Source organism: Thalassophryne amazonica, chromosome 16 (genome assembly GCF_902500255.1).
Source record: "Thalassophryne amazonica chromosome 16, fThaAma1.1, whole genome shotgun sequence".
Taxonomy (NCBI): domain Eukaryota; kingdom Metazoa; phylum Chordata; class Actinopteri; order Batrachoidiformes; family Batrachoididae; genus Thalassophryne; species Thalassophryne amazonica.
In genome coordinates, this window is record NC_047118.1 from 47,772,199 (window position 1) to 47,797,736 (window position 25,538).

At 42.5% G+C, this 25,538-nt stretch overlaps 1 protein-coding gene across 2 annotated transcripts in view; it reads left to right on the top strand.

The window, feature by feature from the left end:
* cpt1cb (carnitine palmitoyltransferase 1Cb) overlaps positions 1–25,538 on the top strand; it is a 96,489-nt gene that overhangs the window by 56,077 nt on the left and 14,874 nt on the right. For both annotated transcript variants that reach the window (XM_034189850.1, XM_034189851.1), the window contains exons 12-14: positions 7,890–7,995; positions 13,717–13,833; positions 20,546–20,710. In XM_034189850.1, coding sequence (XP_034045741.1) covers positions 7,890–7,995; positions 13,717–13,833; positions 20,546–20,710 — 388 coding nt within the window. The remainder of the gene's footprint in view (positions 1–7,889; positions 7,996–13,716; positions 13,834–20,545; positions 20,711–25,538) is intronic.

The following is a 25,538-nucleotide window of genomic DNA, read 5'->3' on the forward strand; positions in this document are numbered from 1 at the left end:
TTGTGGGGCCAAGTACAATAACTTCAGTTTTATCTGAGTTTAAAAGCAGGAAATTAGAGGTCATCCATGTCTTTATATCTGTAAGACAATCCTGCAGTTTAGCTAATTGGTGTGTGTCCTCTGGCTTCATGGATAGATAAAGCTGGGTATCATCTGCGTAACAATGAAAATTTAAGCAATACCGTCTAATAATACTGCCTAAGGGAAGCATGTATAAAGTGAATAAAATTGGTCCTAGCACAGAACCTTGTGGAACTCCATAATTAACTTTAGTCTGTGAAGAAGATTCCCCATTTACATGAACAAATTGTAATCTATTAGACAAATGATTCAAACCACCGCAGCGCAGTGCCTTTAATACCTATGGCATGCTCTAATCTCTGTAATAAAATGTTATGGTCAACAGTATCAAAAGCAGCACTGAGGTCTAACAGAACAAGCACAGAGATGAGTCCACTGTCCGAGGCCATAAGAAGATCATTTGTAACCTTCACTAATGCTGTTTCTGTACTATGATGAATTCTAAAACCTGACTGAAACTCTTCAAATAGACCATTCCTCTGCAGATGATCAGTTAGCTGTTTTACAACTACCCTTTCAAGAATTTTTGAGAGAAAAGGAAGGTTGGAGATTGGCCTATAATTAGCTAAGATAGCTGGGTCAAGTGATGGCTTTTTAAGTAATGGTTTAATTACTGCCACCTTAAAAGCCTGTGGTACATAGCCAACTAACAAAGATAGATTGATCGTATTTAAGATCGAAGCATTAAATAATGGTAGGGCTTCCTTGAGCAGCCTGGTAGGAATGGGGTCTAATAAACATGTTGATGGTTTGGATGAAGTAACTAATGAAAATAACTCAGACAGAACAATCGGAGAGAAAGAGTCTAACCAAATACCGGCATCACTGAAAGCAGCCAAAGATAACGATACGTCTTTGGGATGGTTATGAGTAATTTTTTCTCTAATAGTTAAAATTTTGTTAGCAAAGAAAGTCATGAAGTCATTACTAGTTAAAGTTAATGGAATACTCAGCTCAATAGAGCTCTGACTCTTTGTCAGCCTGGCTACAGTGCTGAAAAGAAACCTGGGGTTGTTCTTATTTTCTTCAATTAGTGATGAGTAGAAAGATGTCCTAGCTTTATGGAGGGCTTTTTTATAGAGCAACAGACTCTTTTTCCAGGCTAAGTGAAGATCTTCTAAATTAGTGAGACGCCATTTCCTCTCCAACTTACGGGTTATCTGCTTTAAGCTACGAGTTTGTGAGTTATACCACAGAGTCAGACACTTCTGATTTAAAGCTCTCTTTTTCAGAGGAGCTACAGCATCCAAAGTTGTCTTCAATGAGGATGTAAAACTATTGACGAGATACTCTATCTCCCTTACAGAGTTTAGGTAGCTACTCTGCACTGTGTTGGTATATGGCATTAGAGAACATAAAGAAGGAATCATATCCTTAAACCTAGTTACAGCGCTTTCTGAAAGACTTCTAGTGTAATGACACTTATTCCCCACTGCTGGGTAGTCCATCAGAGTAAATGTAAATGTTATTAAGAAATGATCAGACAGAAGGGAGTTTTCAGGGAATACTGTTAAGTCTTCTATTTCCATACCATAAGTCAGAACAAGATCTAAGATATGATTAAAGTGGTGGGTGGACTCATTTACTTTTTGAGCAAAGCCAATAGAGTCTAATAATAGATTAAATGCAGTGTTGAGGCTGTCATTCTCAGCATCTGTGTGGATGTTAAAATCGCCCACTATAATTATCTTATCTGAGCTAAGCACTAAGTCAGACAAAAGGTCTGAAAATTCACAGAGAAACTCACAGTAACGACCAGGTGGACAATAGATAATAACAAATAAAACTGGTTTTTGGGACTTCCAATTTGGATGGACAAGACTAAGAGACAAGCTTTCAAATGAATTAAAGCTCTGTCTGGGTTTTTGATTAATTAATAAGCTGGGATGGAAGATTGCTGCTAATCCTCCGCCCCGGCCCGTGCTACGAGCATTCTGACAGTTAGTGTGACTCGGGGGTGTTGACTCATTTAAACTAACATATTCATCCTGCTGTAACCAGGTTTCTGATAGGCAGAATAAATCAATATGTTGATCAATTATTATATCATTTACCAACAGGGACTTAGAAGAGAGAGACCTAATGTTTAATAGACCACATTTAACTGTTTTAGTCTGTGGTGCAGTTGAAGGTGCTATTTTTTCTTTTTGAATTTTTATGCTTAAATAGATTTTTGCTGGTTATTGATAGTCTGGGAGCAGGCACCGTCTCTACGGGGATGGGGTAATGAGGGGATGGCAGGGGGAGAGAAGCTGCAGAGAGGTGTGTAAGACTACAACTCTGCTTCCTGGTCCCAACCCTGGATAGTCACGGTTTGGAGGATTTAAGAAAATTGGCCAGATTTCTAGAAATGAGAGCTGCTCCATCCAAAGTGGGATGGATGCCGTCTCTCCTAACAAGACCAGGTTTTCCCCAGAAGCTTTGCCAATTATCTATGAAGCCCACCTCATTTTTTGGACACCACTCAGACAGCCAGCAATTCAAGGAGAACATGCGGCTAAACATGTCACTCCCGGTCCGATTGGGGACCGGGAGTGTATTGGGGAGAGTATGAATACTCTCTGTCAGCAATACATGCAGTGGGTTTTCTCTGTGTTTTTTCCTTTAACTTCATTCATTATAAATTCAGTTTTATCAGTTGATGACAAATATTTTATTGATCATTATGAGCGATTTTGATAAGGTCTATAGTCATATTGGTTACAAAGACATTATAATAAACATGTTTGTTTACCCTTCACAGCAGTGCCACAGTGAAATGGTGGTGTAAACGGTTCTGTGTGTGTTGGTGGGAATATTACTTAGGCAGATAACTTGATGAATGTTTGGTGAGAATCAAAGGTCAACAGAAACATGGTGCAAAATTTATATATATATATATATATATTTTTTTTTTCATAATATCTCTGCAAACAGTAGAGCTAGAGAGATTATCTAAAGATTCAAGATTAGTTTATTTGCCATTTGTAGTAAAAAAAAAAAACACATAGGAAATGATTGTGCAAAAAGCTCAGTGCATCACACACACACAAAAAAAAAACATTAGACAGACATGGAACAAATAATCACATAAAGACACATTGACACTGTGAAATACGAAGTACAGAGATCAAGTTAAAAGTTAAGATCAGATAAATAAAATAAGGTAAGGTGCTGTAGTCAGGCTTAAAGTGCACTGTTCAGGCTGATCACAGCTTGTGGGAAGAAGCTCCTTGCATGACGAGAGGTCTTACACCTAATAGAGTGGTACCTTCTTCCAGAGGGAAGAAGCTCAAACGTGTCTCTTCCAGGGTGGCCAGAAGGATCATTTATGATCTGAAGAGCTCGGTTTAAGAGTCTACTTTTGTACAGAGCCTCCAGCACAGGCAGGTCACAGTTCAGTTTTTTTGGCCGAGCGGACCACCTTATATAGAGCTCTCTTGTCTTTGGCAGTAATGTTTCCAAAGCAGACAGTGATGGAGCTAACAAGAAGACTTTCAATAGTGCACCGATAAAAATTCAGAAGGATTTTAGAGTTCATGGTGAATTCTCTAAGTTTCCGCAAGAAGAAGAGACGCTGATGAGCCTTTTTAACAATATTTGTGGTATTTTTGTTCCAACTGAGATCATTAGACAACGTCAGCCCAAGAAATTTACATTCTTCCACAATTTCAACTTTAGAGTCCTCAATAACAAGAGGTGAGTGGCTGTTATTTTGACCGAAGTCAACAACAAGTTCACAAGTTTTAGAAGTGTTCAGGAGCAGATTGTTTTCTTTGGTCCACTCCACAACTTTCTGTACCTCTGCTCTGTAGCAAGAATCATCATTTGCACTGATCAACTCAATGATAGTTCTGTCATCAGCGTATTTAACTATGTGATTACTGTCATGGGAAACCACACAGTCGTGAGTGTACAGAGTAAAAAGGATGGGACTAAGGATACATCCTTGAGGGGAACCAGTGCTCACAAACATTTCATCAGAAAGACAGCCGTTAATTTTCACTCTCTGAGATCTGTTGGTTAAAAAACTAAAAATCCACTTACAAATGGCATCACCCAAACCAAGAGTCTTAAGTTTTTGAACAACTCTGGATGGTACAAGAGAGTTAAAAGCCGAACTGTAATCAATAAACAACATTCTAGCATAAGTATTACTAGAGTCCAGGTGACTATAAATACAGTTCAAGGCAAAGGAGATTGCATCCTCAACGCTCCTGTTCTGTCTGTATGCAAACTGGAGCGGGTCCACAGACACTGGAATCTGGCCTTTGATAAAATCCAGCACCAGACGTTCAAAGCATTTCATTAAAACAGAAGTGAGTGCCACCGGTCTATAATCATTCAAACATGTCACAGGTGTTTTCTTTGGCACTGGAATGATGATAGATTTCTTAAAACTTTCTGGGACAGTACAATTCCTGAGTGACATGTTAAAAAGATCCGTAAGAACAGGAGACAATTGCTCCGAGCATAGTTTGAGGACACGAGGAGGGACATTATCAGGGCCAGGGGCCTTACGAACCTTGGTCCTAGATAGAGCACGCTGCACATCCTCCTGCCTCACAGTCAAGCTGCTGTAATCCAGGCTTTCAGGGAAAACAACAGGCTCAAGATCAGCAGACTCGAAACGACAATAGAAATTATTCAGATCATTAGGCAAGGCCTGATCTGTGGATACTATATTCCCTGTTTAGGTTTCCATGAAGTGATGGAATTGAGTCCTTTCCACATCAGCCGGGGGTTATCCTCTTTAAAGCAGTCTTCCATCCTTTCGCCATATGACCGTTTGGCCACTTTAATTGACCGCTCGAGAGAGTATCTGGATTGTCTGTAAGCAATAATGTCCCCAGATTTAAATGCTGAATTTCGTTCCTTCATCTTCATTCTAACATCTGAATTGAACCACGGGTTCTGACTGTTGTATACTTTAATGACCTTCTTTGGGTTTATATTAATCAGCATTTTGCTGATTAATATATGATATGTGATTGATTGGCGTCACAAGGAAGTTATGTTTGTTTAAAAAAAATGCATTGTTCATTCTCTTTGAGGTTCTCGTGTTCCTTTATGAGTCTGGTTGTGGGGGGCGGGTTGCCATTAAACAAAAGACGATGGATTCCAAGAAACAAATTATCACCACAGACTGTAATCAGAACACTGTGCAGTCTCAAAAGCTTGCATGTGCTGCCAACATGAACTATTGGACTTGGATATATTCCAGTGTGCAGAATGCATAGAGTTTGTATGAGCCCTCTGTCTTTGACCTTTAACCAGTCTGTTCCAAGCCAGTGTTAATTCTGACAGCACATTTAGTCATAATCCTGATTAAAATGTTACTTCATTTTTGGTTATAAAATTATCTGACTTGTTTTAGTGTAGTTTTTCAGATTCAGACATTATTGACCCCAATTAAGGCTATTCATTCACAGCTTACCTTGTCCACACTGAGACCACAATATTCAGTGTTATGTGCCCAGGCACAGATCAGAAAAATAAAGTCAATAAGAAAAGCAAGATTTTATAAAACCTTTTTAAATGACAACTATCAAGAGTTTCAAATTTCACAAAGCTGACATTTTAGTTTCTACTGAAATCCAAGCATTATAATGTAGGTTGATTTTTGATGTGTTGTAACTTTACAGCTCATTTTAATGAAGAGAACACAACTAATATTTTTCTTTTAACGTTGTCTGCAAGAGGATGTGCGTGTGAATATTCATTTGGTTTTGAAATTACCAGAAGTTACCTTTGACCTCACGTAATGCACATACATGTAGTGTGCATGCTGATGTCTGTGAGATGTTTTGTAAATCACTTCAGAGGTGTTATCTGGTTACAAAACAGCATTTTTGGATTTTGAAGTGTTTATTTCTTGCTAACTTTTACATAATATATGAGAAGCGTTAAATTTACACAGAAATAAGCCATTAAGGAGCATTTTCTGCCTTTTTGGATATTTTGTTCAAGCGAACACTCAGATGATGTTGCCATGCTTTTCTTTACTCTAATTAGCTTTCACCGTGTGCTACCCAGCATCCCTCACACCAGTCAGGGGGAAGACTTTCTTGAAAAATGACTGAAATTAACAACACAAATAAAAGGGCCTGAGTGAAATCAACACTCAGTTCTATGCTGGAGTACAAATCTTTTCCCAAACCATGATAGTGTTACAGTACCTTTTGTTGATGTAGAAGCACACACCACCTCCCCTTCACTTGTTGCTTTCTGGTGAGCAGTCCAGCCAGAATGGAATGACAAGTCCTCATCACTGAGCCATATTTCAGTGGAGGCAAGTAAACAGGTGTGCCTCAGTTCATGTTTTAATCTGTCCCAAGCCTCCAGGTCATTCAGCTTGTGGTCATAGACCATACGTTCTACACTAAAGCTGTAGGGAGAGCCAGCATCTTGCGGCAATTTTTGAGGCCCATATTATTAAGTCTCCAACTTATTCCACCTGCCATCCCTCTTTTAGTCCTTGTAGACTTGGTATTCAGTCTGTGAACCTCTGGTGTATCAGCACACTGTTGAATGTATGCTGGAATGACAGGAAAAGCTCATAGTTTTAAGGCAATTCCGCCAGGACGGAGAATTACGGGACATGGTGTGCTCCACTTTGTATCAGATACTTGCCTGATAAGTACAAAATGCAATAACATTAGAAGCAGAAAAAAGTCCACAAACAGCCCCATTATAAGAATACTTGACACACATGTAGAAGACACTAGAACACACTCACAGACGCTTGTAAGCAGTGGTGGGTGCAGCTAACTAAAAAGTTAGCTTCGATAACCATTAATCAGATAACTGAAAAGTTATCATTTATGACGATAAACCGATAAACTGCAAAAAAAATTATCTTTATTACAGATAACCAATAACTATTAGTATTGATTTGGACGCGGCCACATCAGATTACACTGTCGGCTTCTGATAAACCAGTTTCACTTTCAGAGCCACAGGGGAACACAAACACAAAGAACACATGAAAAATGAATAAATAAAAAATAAAACTCCAAACATTGTCATCATCTTTCAAAAGCAGTAAAACACACTATTAGAAGTCACAGTTTATCTCGGTATTAGATACGAGGTCTTTCCGAAAAGTAATGGACCTTTTTATTTTTTTCAAAAACTATATGGATTTGAATCGTGCGCTTGCATCAGCCAAGCTTGAACCTTCGTGCGCATGCGTGAGTTTTTTCACGCCTGTCAGTTGCGTCATTCGCCTGTGGGCAGGCTTTGAGTGAGCACTGGTCCAGCCCCCTCGTCGGATTTTCATTGTCAGGGAAATGGCTGAGCGACTGCCGCTTTGCTCCATGAAATTTTTTTTCAGAAACTGTGTGAGACAGCCAGGTGGAAACCATTCGGAAAATTCAGATGACTTTCGGTGAAGATTCTATCGGCGTCACACAGATTAAGGACCATTACAACCGGATTAAAGACGGCCCACACCGGCAGAGGGCGCGCCGCGCTCTGAGCGGCCATCGACAGGCTGAAACGACCAGATCATTTCCAAAGTGAAGGCTGTGTTGATCCGGCACGTCATGTGACTACCAGAGAAATCACAGAAAATGTGGACATCAGCACTTTTGCGGCACATTCCACTCTTACAGGAGATTTTGTAATGAAAGACGTGCAGAGGAATTCGCGCATCAGGACAGAGCCGCTTATGGCGCACAACAAACACCTCCGTGTTGGAAACCATTTGGAAGATTCAGAAGCTTTGTGACATTTTGGTCAAGACAATGATTAAATGTTATCAAAATTAACACTGTTCCAAACATTAATAATGTGGAGAGACTAACACAAGTAATATCTTTTTTCAGGTGGTTTGATAAATCATTTTCTATCATCGTCTACAAGAATGGGAAGAATGGACTCAATGCCGAGCACTCCTGGGCTGATGCACCAACAATAGCTCATCTTTGGGAAGTATGTCTCTCTATATGTTCTTCTAACCAAAAATATAGACTGTTTATCAGCATTGATCCTTCCAAGTAAATTAGTTTGATACAGTAGGGGAAATGTGATAAATTACCACCATGGATTTCTTATGCCAACATTACTGCTACTCCTGCAGTCAAATCTACTTTTGCTGCCAGTCTTGCTACTCTGCCATATTCCAGCATTGATTGTTTCACAAATTATGCAAAGTTCTCATAAGATTCTTGAGCAGTGGGTTCTAGCCTCAGTGCCACAGTCTCTCTGGTACAATAGTGAAGCAGGAGTTCTGCTTCCTTTCTTTTCAGTGTGGTTATTTTGCCTTGAGACAGCAGGGTGCATAAAGTTCACCATTCACTTTTTATACCCACTTACTCCAATCAAGGGTCACATGGGGCAGAGGTGCAGCAGCCTCTCCTAGCAGTTTTAGGACAAGAGGCGGGGGACACCCTGGACAGGATGCCAGGCTATCACAGAGTCACATATAGACCCCTTGCAGTCTTGTGACCCGGTCACTCCCCTTTGCCATGTTGACGGACCTGTACAGTGCTTCCAGGATTATTTACACAAGAAACAAAGTACATACTGCAAAGTGTGGGAGAAGCTTAGAGATAAACTCATCATGTCTGAACCATATAGTGGAGTAAGTCAACATACCAGGCATCTTTCTGGCTCTGAATTACAGCCGTACAAAGAGAAAATTGCCGTTTTAGGTGCTTGTACACAACACCGGGCATGTTATTTTCTTTGTTGACTGCACCTGGAGTGACATTGTTATCACAGCACGTATGAGTACACTCAGAACTTAATAAATTAATTGAGGATTTTTTTTTCGTGGTCCCATCATGGCTTCCGTAACGCAATGAGTAACATTTTCATGACTTTTTTTTTTTTTTACTATTTGTAACCCTTCTGTTAGTGATAATGTTAGTCACTAACGTTATTGAATTTTGTGAATGCTGCTCTGGGATTGTGGAGGAAAACTCAGACGAGTCTGATCTTTTTTTTTTTTTTGTTAATTACTCAGCAGTGTCACTTTTTCTTTGTGATCCCTTCATGGCACGTGTTTTTTACTATTTTAACCTTTCCATTAGTGATAATGTTAGTCATTAACTGCATTGAAATTTGTGGATGCTGCTGGGAAATTGAGGAGTAAAACTCAGCCGAGTGTCACCTTTTTTTTTTTTTTTTGATCCCGTTGTGGCTTCCATAATGAAATGAGTGACGTTTTCATGACACTGGTTTTTTACATTTTATTTTACTATTTCTAACTCAGGGGTGGGCAGTCATGTGCCATGAAGGGCTGAGACACTGCAGGTTTTCTTTGCTACCAATCACCTCAGTAGGTGATTTCATTGATGATCAGGTGTTTATGTTTATGTTCAGTGGAGAAGCTCATCAGCAGCCCACCTGCTGAGATGATTGCTTGCAAGGAAAACCTGCAGTGTCTCGGCCCTTGTTGCTGGTCTAACCCTACCCTTATTGATAATGGTCTTCATTAACTTTATTGAATTTTATGTACGCTGCTGTGGGATTGTTGGGCAAAAGCCAGCACTCTGTGTCCATTGGAATTCTGTAGAAGTTCACACATCCTTCTGTCCACATCTGTTGTGACAGTCAACCGCACAACTCTCTGGCATGGTGCATTAGAAAAAACAACTAAATGTATTGTGACCAGCTAAACTTGACCTTTGGCTGTGCGTGGCACCCCCTGCACGTGACCTGTGATGTCACGTGTAAAGCCTCTAACTCACCTCTGAGCCATAAAACAGCAGAATGGCACCCTTGCTTTTTAGAGTTTCTACAATCAGTATAGGGAGTGAAACTTTAACATTCTGTATCTTTCATGTTTGTATGTGTGACTGAGAGATCTGCTTTTAAATTTTAACCAAAGCTAACCTGAGGTCATGCTTTTCTGACCCACCCTTACCAAAAAGTAGTATATGCAAGTATGTTTCAAGTATACTTCTAGTTTACTTTTTATATACTTATAAGTACTATTTTTTGGTAAGGGCAGTGGTGTCTGCAGCCATACATAAAACCAGTTACCAACTTTGGTGTAAAACTAGATAGTGAATTTTAAAGTGGATAAACTGATAAATTCTGCAGTTAAATCTAGTTTTTACCAGCTGAGGTTTTCATCCAATGTAAAACCTGTTTTAGCGTTTAAGGTTTTTGAAAGTCCTATTAAAGGAGAACAGTGTAGGTTTGGTCAGTTTTTTGCTGTTTCGTGTGTGTGTGTGTGTGTGTGTGTGTGTGTGTGTGTGTGTGTGTGTGTGTGTGTGCATCCTTCTCTACCGAACTCCTCCTACAGCTCAGGAATGCGTACGTACACCTGGTAAGTATTCACAGTGCTTCACTTTTTCCACATTTTATGTTAGAGCTTTATTCCAAAGTGGACTCAGTTTATTTTCCTCTTCAAAATTGTACTCATAACACCCCATAATGACATGTTTTTTTGTTTTTTTTTAATCAAATTTATTAAAAAAAAAAAAAAAGAAATCACATGTACATAGGTATTCACAGCCTTTGCTCAATACTTTGTTCATGCACTTTTGGCAGCAATTACAGCCTCAAGTTTTCTTGACTATGATGCCACAAGCTTGGTGCACCTATCTTTGGGCAGTTTTGCCCATTCCTCTTTGCAGCACCTCTCAATCTCCATCAGGTTGGATGGGGAGCGTTGGTGCACAACTATTTTCAGATCTCTCCAGATATGTTCAATCGGATTCAGGTCTGGGCTCAGGCTGGGCCACACAAGGACACTCAGAGTTGTCCTGACGCCACTCCTTTGATAGCTTAACTGTGTGCTTAGGGTCATTGTCCTTCTGAAACTCACAGTCACTCCAGTATGAGGTCAAGAACGCTCTAGAGCAGGTTTTCATCCATGATGCCTGTGTACATTGCTGCATTCATCTTTCCCTCAATCTTTGTGTCATCAGACCAGAGAATTTTCGTTCTCATGGTCTGAAAGTCCATGGCAAACTCCATGTGGGCTGCCATGTTCCTTTTACTAATGAGTGGCTTCCGTGTGGCCCCTCGACCATACAGGCCTGATTGGTTGTCCTCTCAACACAGAGAAATGCTAGAGCTCTGACAGTGACTACTGGGTTCTTTTGTATATCTGACTAAGACCCTTCTCCCCTGATTGCTCAGTTTAGACAGGCGGCCAGCTCTAGGAAGAGTCCTAGTAGAGCCAAACTTCTTGATGGAGGCCACTGTGCTCATTGGGACCTTCAAAGCAGCAGAAATGTGTCTGTATTCTTCCCCAGATTTGTGCCTCAAGACAATCCTGTCTTGGAGGTCTACAGACAATTCCTTTGACTTCATGCGTGGTTTGTGCTCTGACATGCACTGTCAACTGTGGGACCTTATATGTAGACAGGTGTGTGCCTTTCCAAATCATGTCCAGTCAACGGAATTTAGCCCAGGTGGACTCCAATTAAGCTGTAGAAACATCTCATGGATGATCAATGGAAAAAGAATGCACCTGAGCTCAATTTTGAGCTTCATGGCAAAGGCTGTGTACATGTGATTTCTTAGTATTTTTTTTTTTTTTAATAAATTTGCAAAAAGTTTTCTATAAAACTTTTTTCACATTGTCATTATGGGGAATTGTGTGTAGAATTTTTTTTGGGGGGGGGGATTTCATGCTTTTGGGATAAGGCTGTAGCATTAAAAAAAATGTAGAAAAAGTGAAGCGCTGTGATTACTTTACAGACGCACAGTATATCATAAAACCATTGTTTAAAAAACGCCATGCCAATCCCCATCTCCACCCCACCCCCTTTCAGCTCTGTTTTCCAAGAAATCTGAACAAAGTTTGACCTGTGTGTGTGTGATCGCTTGCTCTGTCACGCTGTTCCTCTCTTCCTTGGACAGCATTTTTTGCAAGCTGTACACCAGATGCCCTTCCTGACGCAACTCCACGTTAAATGGAGAAGTGTGACTCACACCGTACCTCATTCAGCTCAGTGTACAGGAAACGCTTGCTGTGTGTGTAGACTGTGCCATATTGTGGCCATAGATTATAAGGCAGTGTATTTTGACATATAAGGTGCTTTTAAGTACGAGGTCTATTAGATAATAAACTGACCCTTTTTTTTTTTAACTATATGGATTTGAGTTTTTTCACGCGTGTCGGTGACGTCATTTCCCTGTGGGCAGGCCTTGAGTGAGATGTGGTCCCGCCCTCTCGGCTGAATTCCTTTGTTTCACACGCTGCTCGAGACGGCGCGCGTTGCTTTATCAAAATTTTTTCTGGACCTGTGAGGAATATCCGAGTGGACACTATTTGAGAAATTCAGCTGGTTTTCGGTGAAAAGTTTAACGGCTGATGAGAGATTATGGGGTGTTTCTGTCGGTGTAAGGACTTCCCACGGAGCGGGACGTCGTGCAGCGCTTCCAGGTGCCGTCGTCGGCCTGTTTCGACCTGAAAACATCCTAATTTAAGGCTCTGTTGACCCAGGACGTCGTGAGAGAACAGAGAAGATTCCGAAGAGGCTGGCATGAGGACTTTATGCGGCCATTCCACTGTTTAAGGACATTTTATAATGAAAGACATGCTCGCAAATTCGCCGAGTCGTTTCCGTGACGACTCGGCAAATCTGTGTGCGCCGCGACAGGAAAAACACCTCCGTGTTGAAAACCATTTGTAAAATTCAGGCGGCTTCTGATGGCTTTCAACAAGTGAGTAACTGAGAAATTGTTTAACAGCTTGGGCATGTTCCAGCTTGCCCGTTAAGGTTTCCAACGGAGGTGTTTTTCCTGTCGCGACCCCCCGCGGTCGGGTCCAGCCCGACATGCGACTCTGCCCGCACGTTCTTTCATTACAAAATGTCCATTAACAATGGAATGTCCAAATAAACTCCTCATGCCGACGACTTCTGAAAGTTCTCTGTTCTCTGACGACTTACTGGGTCAACAGAGCCTGAAATGTGGAAGTTTTCAACTTGAAACGGCGAGACGCTGCCGCCTCAAAGCGCAGATCGCCGGCAGGCGCCGTGGGCCGTCCTTACGGCGACACTACCAGACCAAAATCTCTCATCAGCCGTTAAAATTTTTACCGAAAACCAGCTGAATTTATCGAATGGTGTCCACTCAGTTGTGCCTTACAGTTTTGAAAAAATTTTGATCAAACAAAGCAGCAGTCTCTGAGCCATTCCTAAACAATGAAAAAACGACGAGAGGGTGGGCGACTCCTCACTCAAGGACTGCCCACAGGCAAATGACGTAACCGACAGGCGTGAAAAAACTCTCGCATGCCCACGAGGGTTCAAGCATGTCTGATGTAATCACACGTGATTCAAATCCATATGGTTTTTGAAAAAAATAATAAGGTCGGATACTTTTCTAATAGACCTCGTATAAGTTGTAGGACCCAACTAAACAAGGTTTTTTTTTAAAAACAAAAATTACAACAAAAAGGCACACCTCCAAAAAAAATACTTTGGATCCCTTCTCTGTACATGCGCAGACTATCTCAGTCTCGCCTCTCTGACTGTCTCCAAAGTGTCCTGTCCATTTGCATCATTTCCAAGGGAAATCACACCATCTTCAGTTCTGACAGCTCCAGCTCTACAGAAAATGTTCATACGCAAGCACATGACGAAGTCTTTGTTATGGTGTCACAATTAGACAAATTCTTCCCTGCAAAGGTTATGCATATGTTTATTGATGTAATTATGGGCACATGTGTTTTCATGTCTCCAGTTCACCCTAGCCACAGATGCCTTCCAGCTGGGCTACACTGAAGACGGGCACTGCAAGGGCGAAGTTGACCGCTCGCTACCTTACCCACAGCGGCTTGTCTGGGACATCCCGACAGAGGTACACACATCAAGCATGACACGTGTGTGCATGTATTGAAACACTGCTTCTGATTTGTACTGTTTTGTGCTCAGTTTTGCAACACTTGCTTTTTAGGCACATTGATAACAATGTATACTTGTATGAAAACGTGTCTTTTCTTTGAAGTATTTTCAAAGCATCTATTTACATCTGTAGTGAAGTCTGGGATCATGCACTCTTACTGCGCTTTGCCGCATCCAACATTATGTTCAGTTTTGTGATATTAAGTAGTGATTCATATATTTTCATCTCTAATCACCTTGTGAATGAAATAAAACTCAACTGCATGATCAGCTCTTCTCCAAAATTAACACGCACATTCTCAGATTTCTGTGACCTTACTGTGACCTGTGCAACAACATAAGGTGTGTGTGTATATATATATATATGTATATATATATATATATATATATATATAAAATCAGTGGTGGGCACAGCTAATCAAAAAGTTAGCTTTAATAACAGATAATCAGTAACTGAAGTTATCTTTTATAAAGCTAAACCGATAAAACCGATACCTGATCAACTCTATGCGAAGGAGATGTGTTGCACTGCATGAGGCAAATGGTGGTCACACCAGATACTGACTGGTATCCCCCCCCCCCAATAAAACAAAACTGCACCTTTCAGAGTGGCCTTTTATTGTGGGCAGTCTAAGGCACACCTGTGCACTAATCATGGTGTCTAATCAGCATCTTGGTATGGCACACCTGTGAGGTGGGATGGATTATCTCAGCAAAGGAGAAGTGCTCACTATCACAGATTTAGACTGGTTTGTGAACAATATTTGAGGGAAATGGTGATATTGTGTATGTGGAAAAAGTTTTAGATCTTTGAGTTCATCTCATACAAAATGGGAGCAAAACCAAAAGTGTTGCGTTTATATTTTTGTTGAGTGTATGTATGTATATATATATATCGTTACAGTTGAACCAATGGATCACCGAATGTAGGGCCACTTGGAAACAACAGGAGGGGAGGCAGAGCAAACACCAAGATGGCACAACATGTATATAATGCAAGAAGTCAAAGGAATTGTCTGCAGAACTCTGAGACAGGATTGTCTCGAGGCACAAATCAGGGGAAAGGTACAGAAACATTTCTGCTGCTTTAAGGTCCCAATGAGCACAGTGGCCTCCATCATCAGTAAATGATTCAGATCCACCAGGACTCTTTCTAGAGCTGGCCACCCGTCTAAACTGAGCAATCGGGGAGAAGGGCCTTTGTCAGGGACAGTGTTGCTAAAGTATCTTTGAAAAGTTAACTTTATTACTTTTTTTGCCAAATCACAACCAAGTTGCCTCAAGGCGGTTCACACAAGTAAGGTCTAACCTTACCAACCACACACACAGGTGACAGTGGTAAGGAAAAACTCCCTCTGATGATTTGAGGAAGAAACCTCAAGCAAACCAGGCTCAAAGGGGTGATCCTCTGCTTGGGCCATGCTGTCGACACAGTTCCTCCTCTCGCTTTGGTGAGTACAGAGATTGGATGGTCCCCACACTCCATACTCCTGTAGCACCTCCCACAGCATTTCCTGGGGTACCCAATCATACACCTTCTCAAACTCCACAAAACACATGTAGACTGGATGGGCATACTCCTAGGCCCCTCCATGATCCTTGTGACAGTGAAGAGCTGGTCGGTTGTTCCATGGCCAGGACAGAACCCACATTGTTTCTGTTCAATCGGAGGTTCAACTATCATCCAAACCCTCCTTTTCAGCACCTTGGAGTAGACTTTACCAGGGAGGCTGAGTAGTGTGATGCCCCTGTAATTGGCACACACTTTGTGGTCCGCTTTATTAGATTGGGGACCACCACCCCAGTTTGCCACTCCTTAGGCACTGCCCCAAACTTCCACGCAATGTTGAAGAGACATCTCATCCAAGACAGTCCCTCCACACTCCGAGCCTTCAGCATTTCTGGACAGATTTCATCAACCCCCAGGACCTTGCCACTGCGGACTTGTTTGACTACCTCGGTGACTTCCACCAAGGAAATTGATGGTGATCCCCCATCAGCTTCCAGCTCTGCTTGTACAACAATGGGAGCTCCAGTCTGATGCAGCAGTTCCTCAAAGTATTCCTTCCAGCCACCCATTACCTCCTCAGTTGAGGTCAACAAAGTCCCATCCTTACTGTAGAAAGCTTAGACGGGTACCCATTTTCCTCTCCTGAGGTGCCTCATGGTTTGCTAGAAGCACCCTGATGCCGACAAAAAGTTCTTCTCCATGGTTACTCCAAACTCCTTCCACACCCACTGCTTTGTCTCTCTTACAGCAAAGGCTGCTACGCTTTTGGCCTGTCGGTACCTTGCAAACGCCTCCTCGGTCCTCCGCTAACATATCCTGGAAGGACTCCTTCAGTCAGATGGCTTCCCTGACCACCGGTGTCCACCACGGTGTTAGAGGATTGCCGCCAGTTAAGTCACCTAAGTCCCTTCAGGCCACAGGTCCCCACTGCAGATTCAGCAATAGAAGCTTTGAGCATTGCTCATTCTGGTTCAGTGCCCCCCAACCTATACAAGGATGCCAGAAAAGCTCTGCCAGAGGTGTGAGTTGAAGATCTTTCAGACAGTGGGCTCCTCCAGATGTTCCCAGTTCACCCACACTATCCTTTTAGGCTTACCAGGTCTGTCCAAAGTCCTCCCCCACGCTTTGATCCAACTCGACACCAGATGGTGATCAGTTGACAGCTCTGCCCCTCTCTTCACCCGAGTGTCCAGAACATGCGGCCTCAGATCAGATGATACGATCCCAAAATTGATCGACCTTCAGCCTAGGGTGCTCTGGTACCATGTACACTTATGAGCATCCTTATGTTTGAACATGGTGTTTGTTATGGACAGTCCGTGACTGGCACAGAAGTCCAATAACACATGACCACTCGGGTTTAGATCGGGGAGGCTGTTCCTCCCAATCGTGCTTCTCCAGGTGCCTCCATCATTGATCACATGTGTGTTGAAGTCCCCCAGCAGAATAATGGAGTCCCCCACTGGAGCCCCATGTTGGATTCCAGTCAGCAACTCCAAGAAGGCCGAATACTCTGAACTGCTGTTTGTACATATGCACAATCAGCAGATAGAGTTTTCCCCCAGCCACCTAAAGGCACAGGGCGGTGACTCTCTAATCTACTGGGGTAAACCCCAACGTAGTGGTGCTCAGCAGGGGGCTCGTAAGGGCGGTGCACAGAGGCGAGGCCCACCAGCTATAACTGGTAGCGCTCCACTTCCCGCACAAGCTCTGGCTCCTTCCCGGACAACGACATGACATTCCGTGCTCCCAGAGCTAGCCTCTGCCACCTGGGTCTGGTTCATTGAGGCCCTCAACTTTCACTGCCACCCATGAGACAGCACACCTAATGTCAGTGGTTCCCCCTGTGGGTGGTAAGCTTAAATGTTGGAGATGGATAGTTCACATTGTCTTGTTCCCGAAGATGCATTCCACTCATGCCGGTGCCGACCCACTGCAGAGCAGGGTGGCTGGAGGTTGTTGGAGTGTTCAGTCACTTTCAGAAGCGTTGTTCCTGTCCGATCATATAAAAGGGAAAGTGTGTGTCATCTCCTCACAAGTTGCCTCACATGTTGCACATGTTCTGAGTCACAGGACGTGGTGAGGGGTAGGGTACGAGGTGCGCGCCTGATCATTTGGTGAGGCAGTTCATCACAGGTAATTTGTTGGTTTATTCAAAAATCAGGGGACATCTGGGCACTGCCCCACAACTAAGGTGAGGGGACGGTGAATGGCTGGCAACTTCGTGCCAAACTGCGCAAATTTCCACACGGATGCCGTTCACAGGCTGTCGCAGCACAGTGAGATACTACCCTAACAGCATGCTGATGAAAGCCCTCTCACAGGTTGAAAGGTCTCATGCATCTGGCTTTTGTGTAGCAATGACGTAGGAGAAAGGTGCAATCTGCCATCAAAGTGTACGTGTGCATAAACCATGGACAAACCAATTGTTTTCAGGTGTTCACTAATTAACACACTATTACAGGTAGAGGTGGTGGCCAAGTGGTTAGGCCACTTGGTTTCAGTGCGGAAGGTTCCCAGTTCAAACCCCAGCCCTGCCACATTTCTCCATGTAATGTGGAGTTATGTCAGAAAGGGCATCCTGTGAAAAACCTGTACCAATTCAACATGCAGATCCACCTTGGCTCTGCTGTGGCGTCCCAGAGGGAAAACACAGGAGCAGCCAAACAGACTTGCACTTGTGACTATGCACACTCTTAAGGTTATGAAATTGGGCTATTAGTAAAAAAAAAAAGTAGAAAAGGGGGTGTTCACAATAATAGTAGTGTGGCATTCAGGCAGTGAGTTCGTCAGTTTTGTGGAGCAAACAGGTGTGAATCAGGTGTCCCCTATTTAAGGATGAAGCCGGCACCTGTTGAACATGCTTTTCTCTTTGAAAGCCTGAGGAAAATGGGACATTCAAGACATTGTTCAGAAGAACAGTGTAGTTTGATTAAAAAGTTGATTGGAGAGGGGAAAACATATACACAGGTGCCAAAAATTGTAGGCTGTTCATCTACAATGATCTCCAATGCTTTAAAATGGACAAAAAAAGCAGAGATGCATGGAAGAAAACGGAAAACAACCATCAAAATGGATAGAAGAATAACCAGAATGGCAAAGGCTCACCCATTGATCAGCTCCAGGATGATCAAAGACAGTCTGGAGTTACCTGTAAGTGCTGTGACAGTTAGAAAACGCCTGTGTGAAGCTAATTTATGTGCAAGAATCCCCCGCAAAGTCCCTCTGTTAAATAAAAGACGTGCAGAAGAGGTTAAAATTTGCCAAAGAACACATCAATTGGCAGAGAAATGGAGGAATATTTTGTGGACTGATGAGAGTAAAATTGTTCTTTTTGGGTCCAAGGGCCGCAGACAGTTTGTGAGACGACCCCCAAACTCTGAATTCAAGCCACAGTTCACAGCGAAGACAGTGAAGCATGGTGGTGCAAGCATCATGATATGGGCATGTTTCTCCTACTATGGTGTTGGGCCTATATATCGCATACCAGGTATCATGGATCAGTTTGGATATGTCAGAATACTTGAAGAGGTCATGTTGCCTCATGCTGAAGAGGACATGCCCTTGAAATGGGTGTTTCAACAAGACAGTGACCCCAAGCACACTAGTAAACCAGCAAAATCTTGGTTCCAAACCATCAAAATTAATGCCTCGCAGATGTGAAGAAATCATGAAAAACTGTGGTTATGCAACTAAATACTAGTTTAGTGATCCACATGATTGCTAAAAAAGCAGTTTGAACATAATAGTTTTGAGTTTGTAGCGTCGACAGCAGATGCTACTATTATTGTGAACACCCCCTTTTCTACTTTTTTTTTTTTTTTTTTTTTTTTTTTTTACCAATAGCCCAATTTCATAGCCTTAGGAGTGTGCATATCATGAATGCTTGGTCTTGTTGAATTTGTGAGAATCTACTGAATCTATTGGTACCTTGTTTCCCATGTAACAATAAGAAATATACTCAAAACCTGGATTAATCTTTGTAGTCAAATAGCACTACTATTATTCTGAACACTACTGTACATCCAGGGACGTCACTGCTTATTTTCAGGAAGACAATGCCAAGCCACATTCTGCGCATGTTATAACAGCGTGGCTTTGTAGTAAGAGTGTGGGTACTAGACTGGCCTGCCTGCAGTCCAGACCTGTCACCCACTGAAAATTTTTGGTGAATTATGAAGCGCAAAATACGACAGCAGAGATCCCGGACTGTTGAACAACTGAAGTCATACATCAAGCAAAAATGGGAAAGAATTCCACCTACAAAGCTTCAACAATTAGTGTCCTCAATTCCCAAACACTTATTGAGTGTTAGAAGGAAAGGTGACGTAACATAGTGGTAAACATACCACTGTCCTAGCTTTTTTGAAATGTGTTGCAGGCATCCATTTCAAAATGAGCAAATATTTGCACAAAAACAATAAAGTTTATCAGTTTGAACATTAAATATCTTTCGTTGTAATATAGGTTGAAGAGGATTTTCAATAATTGTATTCTATTTTATTTACATTTTACACAACATCCCAACTTTATTGGAATTGGGGTTGTACATCAACTCCCCTCCTCTGTACTTATGATGCATAATGCTTTCCCATCAGCTGCCTCTTAGAAGCTGTTATGACCTCATTCATAAGGGTATGTTAGTATGTCGATCGTGACGCATAAGTGCCACTCCAGCATTTTCCACAACCCTTGGAGAATGTTTCTTAAATAATGATGCAATGATCTACTAATGAAAGCCAAAACATGTCACAGGTCTAAAGATCTCATACATCTGGCTTTTCTGTGTGATGAGTTAGAAGTTAAGTCAGCATTAACCATGGACAAATCAATTGTTCACAGCTGTTAAGTAATTAACATTGTACCACATGGATGTGTGAATTTCTTTGAAATTACATCACATGAGTTGAATTGGACAGTTAAACTGTGAATACTTCAGCATGATTAACGCAAACCACAAACAATGGTCCAGTCCAAAAGGATAAGAATGACTCCAGTTCTGACCAGATAGTTCCCAGTCTGGACAAGAAAAAAAAAGAAAAAAAAACAGGATGCAGGAACACCACTGTATGCTCCTAATCCTGATGGGTGGTATAAAATGCTGTGTGTGTGCCTGTTAACAAAGTAACTCTTTTTTTGGTTGTTGTTTTTCTCACAGGTTCGGAATCAAGCATGCAGTTCTCTGGCTGTTGCACAAGTGCTGTCTGATGATGTGGACTGCCATGTGTTTCCTTTTGTGGCTTTTGGAAAAGGTCGGATCAAGAAACTGCGCATCAGCCCTGATGCATTCATACAGATCAGTTTACAGCTGGCATATTATAGGGTAAAAAAACACACATTATTGTTTGGAGTATTAGAGATAGAAATGTTAAAGGAGAAGAAAACCCACTGACAATTTACAATTGGGTTGGTAGATTATGATATTGAGAGCCCATATGAAAAGTTCTAGGCATGTGTGATCACTTATGTTAAAGTTAAGAGCGTTTTTGCATGGTTGGTCTAAAGCTACCAGCAGGCAGCCATGCCGTCTGCTATAACAGCAATGTGTGACACCACATGGGCACAGAGGTTCAACACTTCGCCAGTGTTGCCCTGCATTATAGAAGGGGCAAAGATGTTAGAGGTCTCAAACTCGTTCCTAAAAGGGCAGAGAGGATGCAGGCTTTTTTTTCCAACAACCAACCCCACCAGGTGATTTCACTGATTAACATCACTTTGAGCAGGTAAAATCAGTTAATCAGTGAAATCACCTAGTGAAGTTGGTCCATCTGTTTGGCTCCACATGCAAAACTGAGTAATTTTAACTTTTTTTAAAATTGTTTTTCTTTGTGCATCATGAGATAATGTCATCGTGCAGCCAGGATCACCTGCTGTTTGTGGTAAATGAGACGTTAAGGCAGTGTGACGTCTTCAACTTGTAGCGCAAAGACAGAGACACTGTGGGGATGGGGGGCGGGGAAAGCTGACTGATCTAATGGGAGGCGCAACTGTTGCGCAACTCTGGGTTTGCGCTACAGTTTTCACTCGGGTTCGCCACAGCTGATCCAAGGTGGACCTTTAAGTCGATTTTGTCACAAGTTTTACACCACATTACATGGAGAAATGTGGCAGAGGTGGGGTTTGAACCAGGATCCTTCTGAAATCAAGCCCACTAACCACTTGGCCACCATCCCTGCCCTGGAGGTAAGCTCTTAAAAACACACAAGATGGGTGCAAGTAGAGGAAAATGTTCATCAAACAGCATGTGCAAGGATAAGCAATAATAATAATACGAGGTCTGTGAGAAAAGAAACGGACCTTTTTATGTTTTTCAAAAACTATATAGATTTGAATCACGTGCAATTATGTCAGCCAAGCTTGAACCCTCGTGCGCATGCGTGAGTTTTTTCACGCCTGTCGGTTGCGTCATTCGCCTGTGGGCAGGCTTTGAGTGAGCACTGGTCCACCCCTCCCGTCGGAATTCCTTTGTCTGACAACTTGTTGAGAGACTGGCGCTTTGCTTTATCAAAATTTTTCAGAAACTGTGAGGCAGATCCGAGTGGACACCATTCGAGAAATTCAGACTGTTTTCAGTGAAAATTTTAAGGGCTGATGAGAGATTATGGAGTGTTACTGTCGCTTTAAGGACTGCTCCCGGAGCCGGACAGCGCGCCGCGCCCCGAGCCGCCGTCGTCAGCCTGTTTCAAGCTGAAAACTTCCAAATTTAAACCTCTGTTGATCCAGGATGTCTTGAGAGAACAGAGAAGTTTCAGAAGAGGTCGGGATCAGCAGTTTATCCGGACATTCCACTGTTAAAGGAGATTTTGTAATGAAAGACATGCGGACGGATTCGCGCGTCGGGACGCAGCCGCTCATGGCGCGGCGCCACAGGAAAACACCTCCGTTGGAAGCCTTACAGGACAAGTTTCAACATGGCCAGCTGTTAAACAATTTCTCGGATACTCACTCGACTGAAAGCCGCCTAAATCTTACGAATGGTTATCAACACGGAGGCGTTTTCATGTGGCGCCGCGCGAATCCGTCCGCACGTCTTTCATTACAAAATCTCCTTTAACAGTGGAATGTCCGGATAAACTGCTGATCCCGACCTCTTCTGAAACTTCTCTGTTCTCTCACGACGTCCTGGGTCAACAGAGGCTTAAATTTGGAAGTTTTCAGCTCAAAACAAGCTGACGACGGCGGCTCGGGGCGCGGCACGCCGTCCGACTCCCAGGGCAGTTCTTAAAGCGACAGTAACACTCCATAATCTCTCATCAGCCCTTAAAATTTTCACCGAAAACCGTCTGAATTTCTCGAGTGGTGTCCACTTGGATGTGCCTCACAGTTTCTGAAAAAATTTTGATAAAGCAAAGCGCCAGTCTCTCAACAAGTTGTCAGACAAAGGAATTCCGACGGGAGGGGTGGACCAGTGCTCACTCAAAGCCTGCCCACAGGCGAATGACACAACCGACAGGCGTGAAAAAACTCACGCATTCACACGAGGGTTCAAGCCATATAGTTTTTAAAAAAAAATAAAAAGGTCCGTTTCTTTTCTCACAGACCTTGTACTTGTAACAGTACAAGACATAAGAAAATGAGGTAGAAATAGAATATGTATGTATATATGTTGCTCATTATTATCTGTTTAGAGGTTTGTGCTCTGTCTGTTACTACTAGTAAATTCCTTCAGCTTCTCCCTGTTTTTTTTCTTTTTCACTCTGGGTCACCACAGAAGATCCAAAATGGATCTGCATCTTGATTTAACACAAGTTTTGCATTGGATGTCCTTCCTGATGTAACTCTACATTACATGGAGAATGGGCACAGGTGGTCTTCAACCGGGAAACTTTTACTCTGTAAACAAGTACAGAAACCGCTTGGCCACCTTGCTGCACTTCTGTGTGGCAATAATAATGATCATCTAGATTATTAATTCAGTTTTAAAGACAACAGGATTGAACAAATACTGCATGGTCAGAAGCCATTTGTTTGCAAAATGGGTGTACAAACGACTGCGTAGTGGCACTCTGTAGCAAATTTACAGTTAATGATTTTAGTTCCCACTCTTCATTAATAAAGTGTGCTGTATTTCTACACCCTTGTAGAAATTACTTACAAAAGTCTCGTAATCCCCTCATGAATTTAAAAGTTGAGGAAGAACGACGTGCGGGATGTCTGGGAGGGTGTAAATACCATCACAGGCCACAAGGTAAAGGGTGGAATAGCAGGGGGCTGTGGTGGAGGCAAACCAATTTAATGCCACCTTCAACAAATTTAATCAGCCTATGATCCCCCACCCATACCGCAGAACCCCTGTCCCCCTCTGTCTTCCCTCAATGAGCCTCCTCTCCTCACATCCTCCTCCCTGCATAACTGTGGACCAGGTCAAGAAGGAACTAAGGAAGCACCGGTGCGGGCCCAGACAAGGTATGTCCACGGATGTTAAAGCCCTGCGCTTTTGAACTGGGGGAGCCGTTACAGCATATCTTCAACATTTACTTACAATTGACTTGGGACTTAGGTGAGGGCGGTCGCATCTCCTCCTCTCTCCTCTCCTCTGTGTTTTTCTGTCTCTGCTCCAACCTTCAAAAGTCTCACCAGACTGTGAATTGTTCAAGCTATATTTGGAATACCATGGAATTGATCAGCTGGTCTCAACGCTACTGACACCATTTTTTCAACAAGGAAGTCAGGGCTGGAGGGCTCTGCATGCCCAGATGGAACCTATCCTGTGTGCTATGTTCTCGAAACCTGGGAGAAGGGCACATTGCGTGCTTGGCACCACTCTCTGTGGAAGACGTTGAAGATTTATTCTTATTTGCTTTTATGGTAGGAGGGCTGGGGCTGATTGGGTTATGCGCTGCCCTGACCTACCAGAAAATTGGCAAGACAGCTGCTACCAGAACCACAACCCCACATCTGTCCGTCACAATTAATGAAGTGGGCAAGCTGGTACAATCTCAGACTGCATTAACTTATGAACTCAAACGCAAGTTAAAAAACATCTCAGAGCAAATATTTGCCTTGCAAAGGAAGATGTTGGAGACCAGGGAATATTCATTAATTGGATTTCGGCGATCAGAGGAGCAACAAATGGAATTCCTGTGTCTCTCTGCCTCACTCAAAACATGGCAGCCTTATCAGCTACTGAAGGTCAAAACGCCCCGCTTGTTTTCCTCCAGAAGGATTTCAACGGCCTTGGTGCAGGATTTGGCTCCCCTCTTATCTGCCCTCCCTTACAGCCTGCTGTTGTCAAAGCAACTCCAGACTTTATGCACACACAGAGACTGATATGAACTCTTTTGCACACATGACGCACATGCATATAATGGATTTTGTCCATTTTATACATCATTATACTGAAAAACTACTGGCTGTCATGTATGATTCCAGTCACCCTCTGCATACTGTCCTCAGTGCACAGAGAAGTCTTTTCAGTGATGGGCTGCTCCTCCCCAGAAGTAGGACCAGCAGAGCCAAAAACTCCTTTGTCCCCTGTGCCATCAAGCTGTACATCTCTGAACTCGTGGAGAGGGGAAGGAGTAGCAGGAGGAGAGAGGGTGGGGAGGACCAGAGGAGATGAGTGGGATACAGCATGCTGTATAATGCTCAAATATTACAGTGCAATAAGGCCAGTGAAATCTTATTGTTTATTTAGTTTGCATTGTTTTGGCGCTTTTTTTTTTTTTTACTTTATCTGTGCTGCGCTGCAAATGGACCATTAATTTCCCCGAGTGACCTTGCCCAAGGGAGCAATAAAGTTCTTTATTATATGTCTACGACAGTATGCTCACTCTGATTGCCTGATTTCTGGTCTGGTATTTTCCCATATTAGAACGTTACCATTACAATCAGTCTGGCTCGTGTATTAGATGTGTCATTTTGTTTACAATTTTCACAGCGCAAAATAAAACAAAAAGCGAACAATGAAATTATGAGCAATGAAGAGGACCATTCTCCAAGAGAATTTTATTACACTGACAAGTGTGAATTGGAGGAATGAACTTCAAACGAGCTCGATGTGGACATGCAAATAAAGACTAACAAGATGAAAACACAGCTCCGAACAGCCATATAATAAACAAATTATTAGCCTTGCTTGCTCGGTCTGTACAGGAATATCAGACCTTGGTCTTTTTTGTCACTATGATATTTTTCAGTACAGACCATCG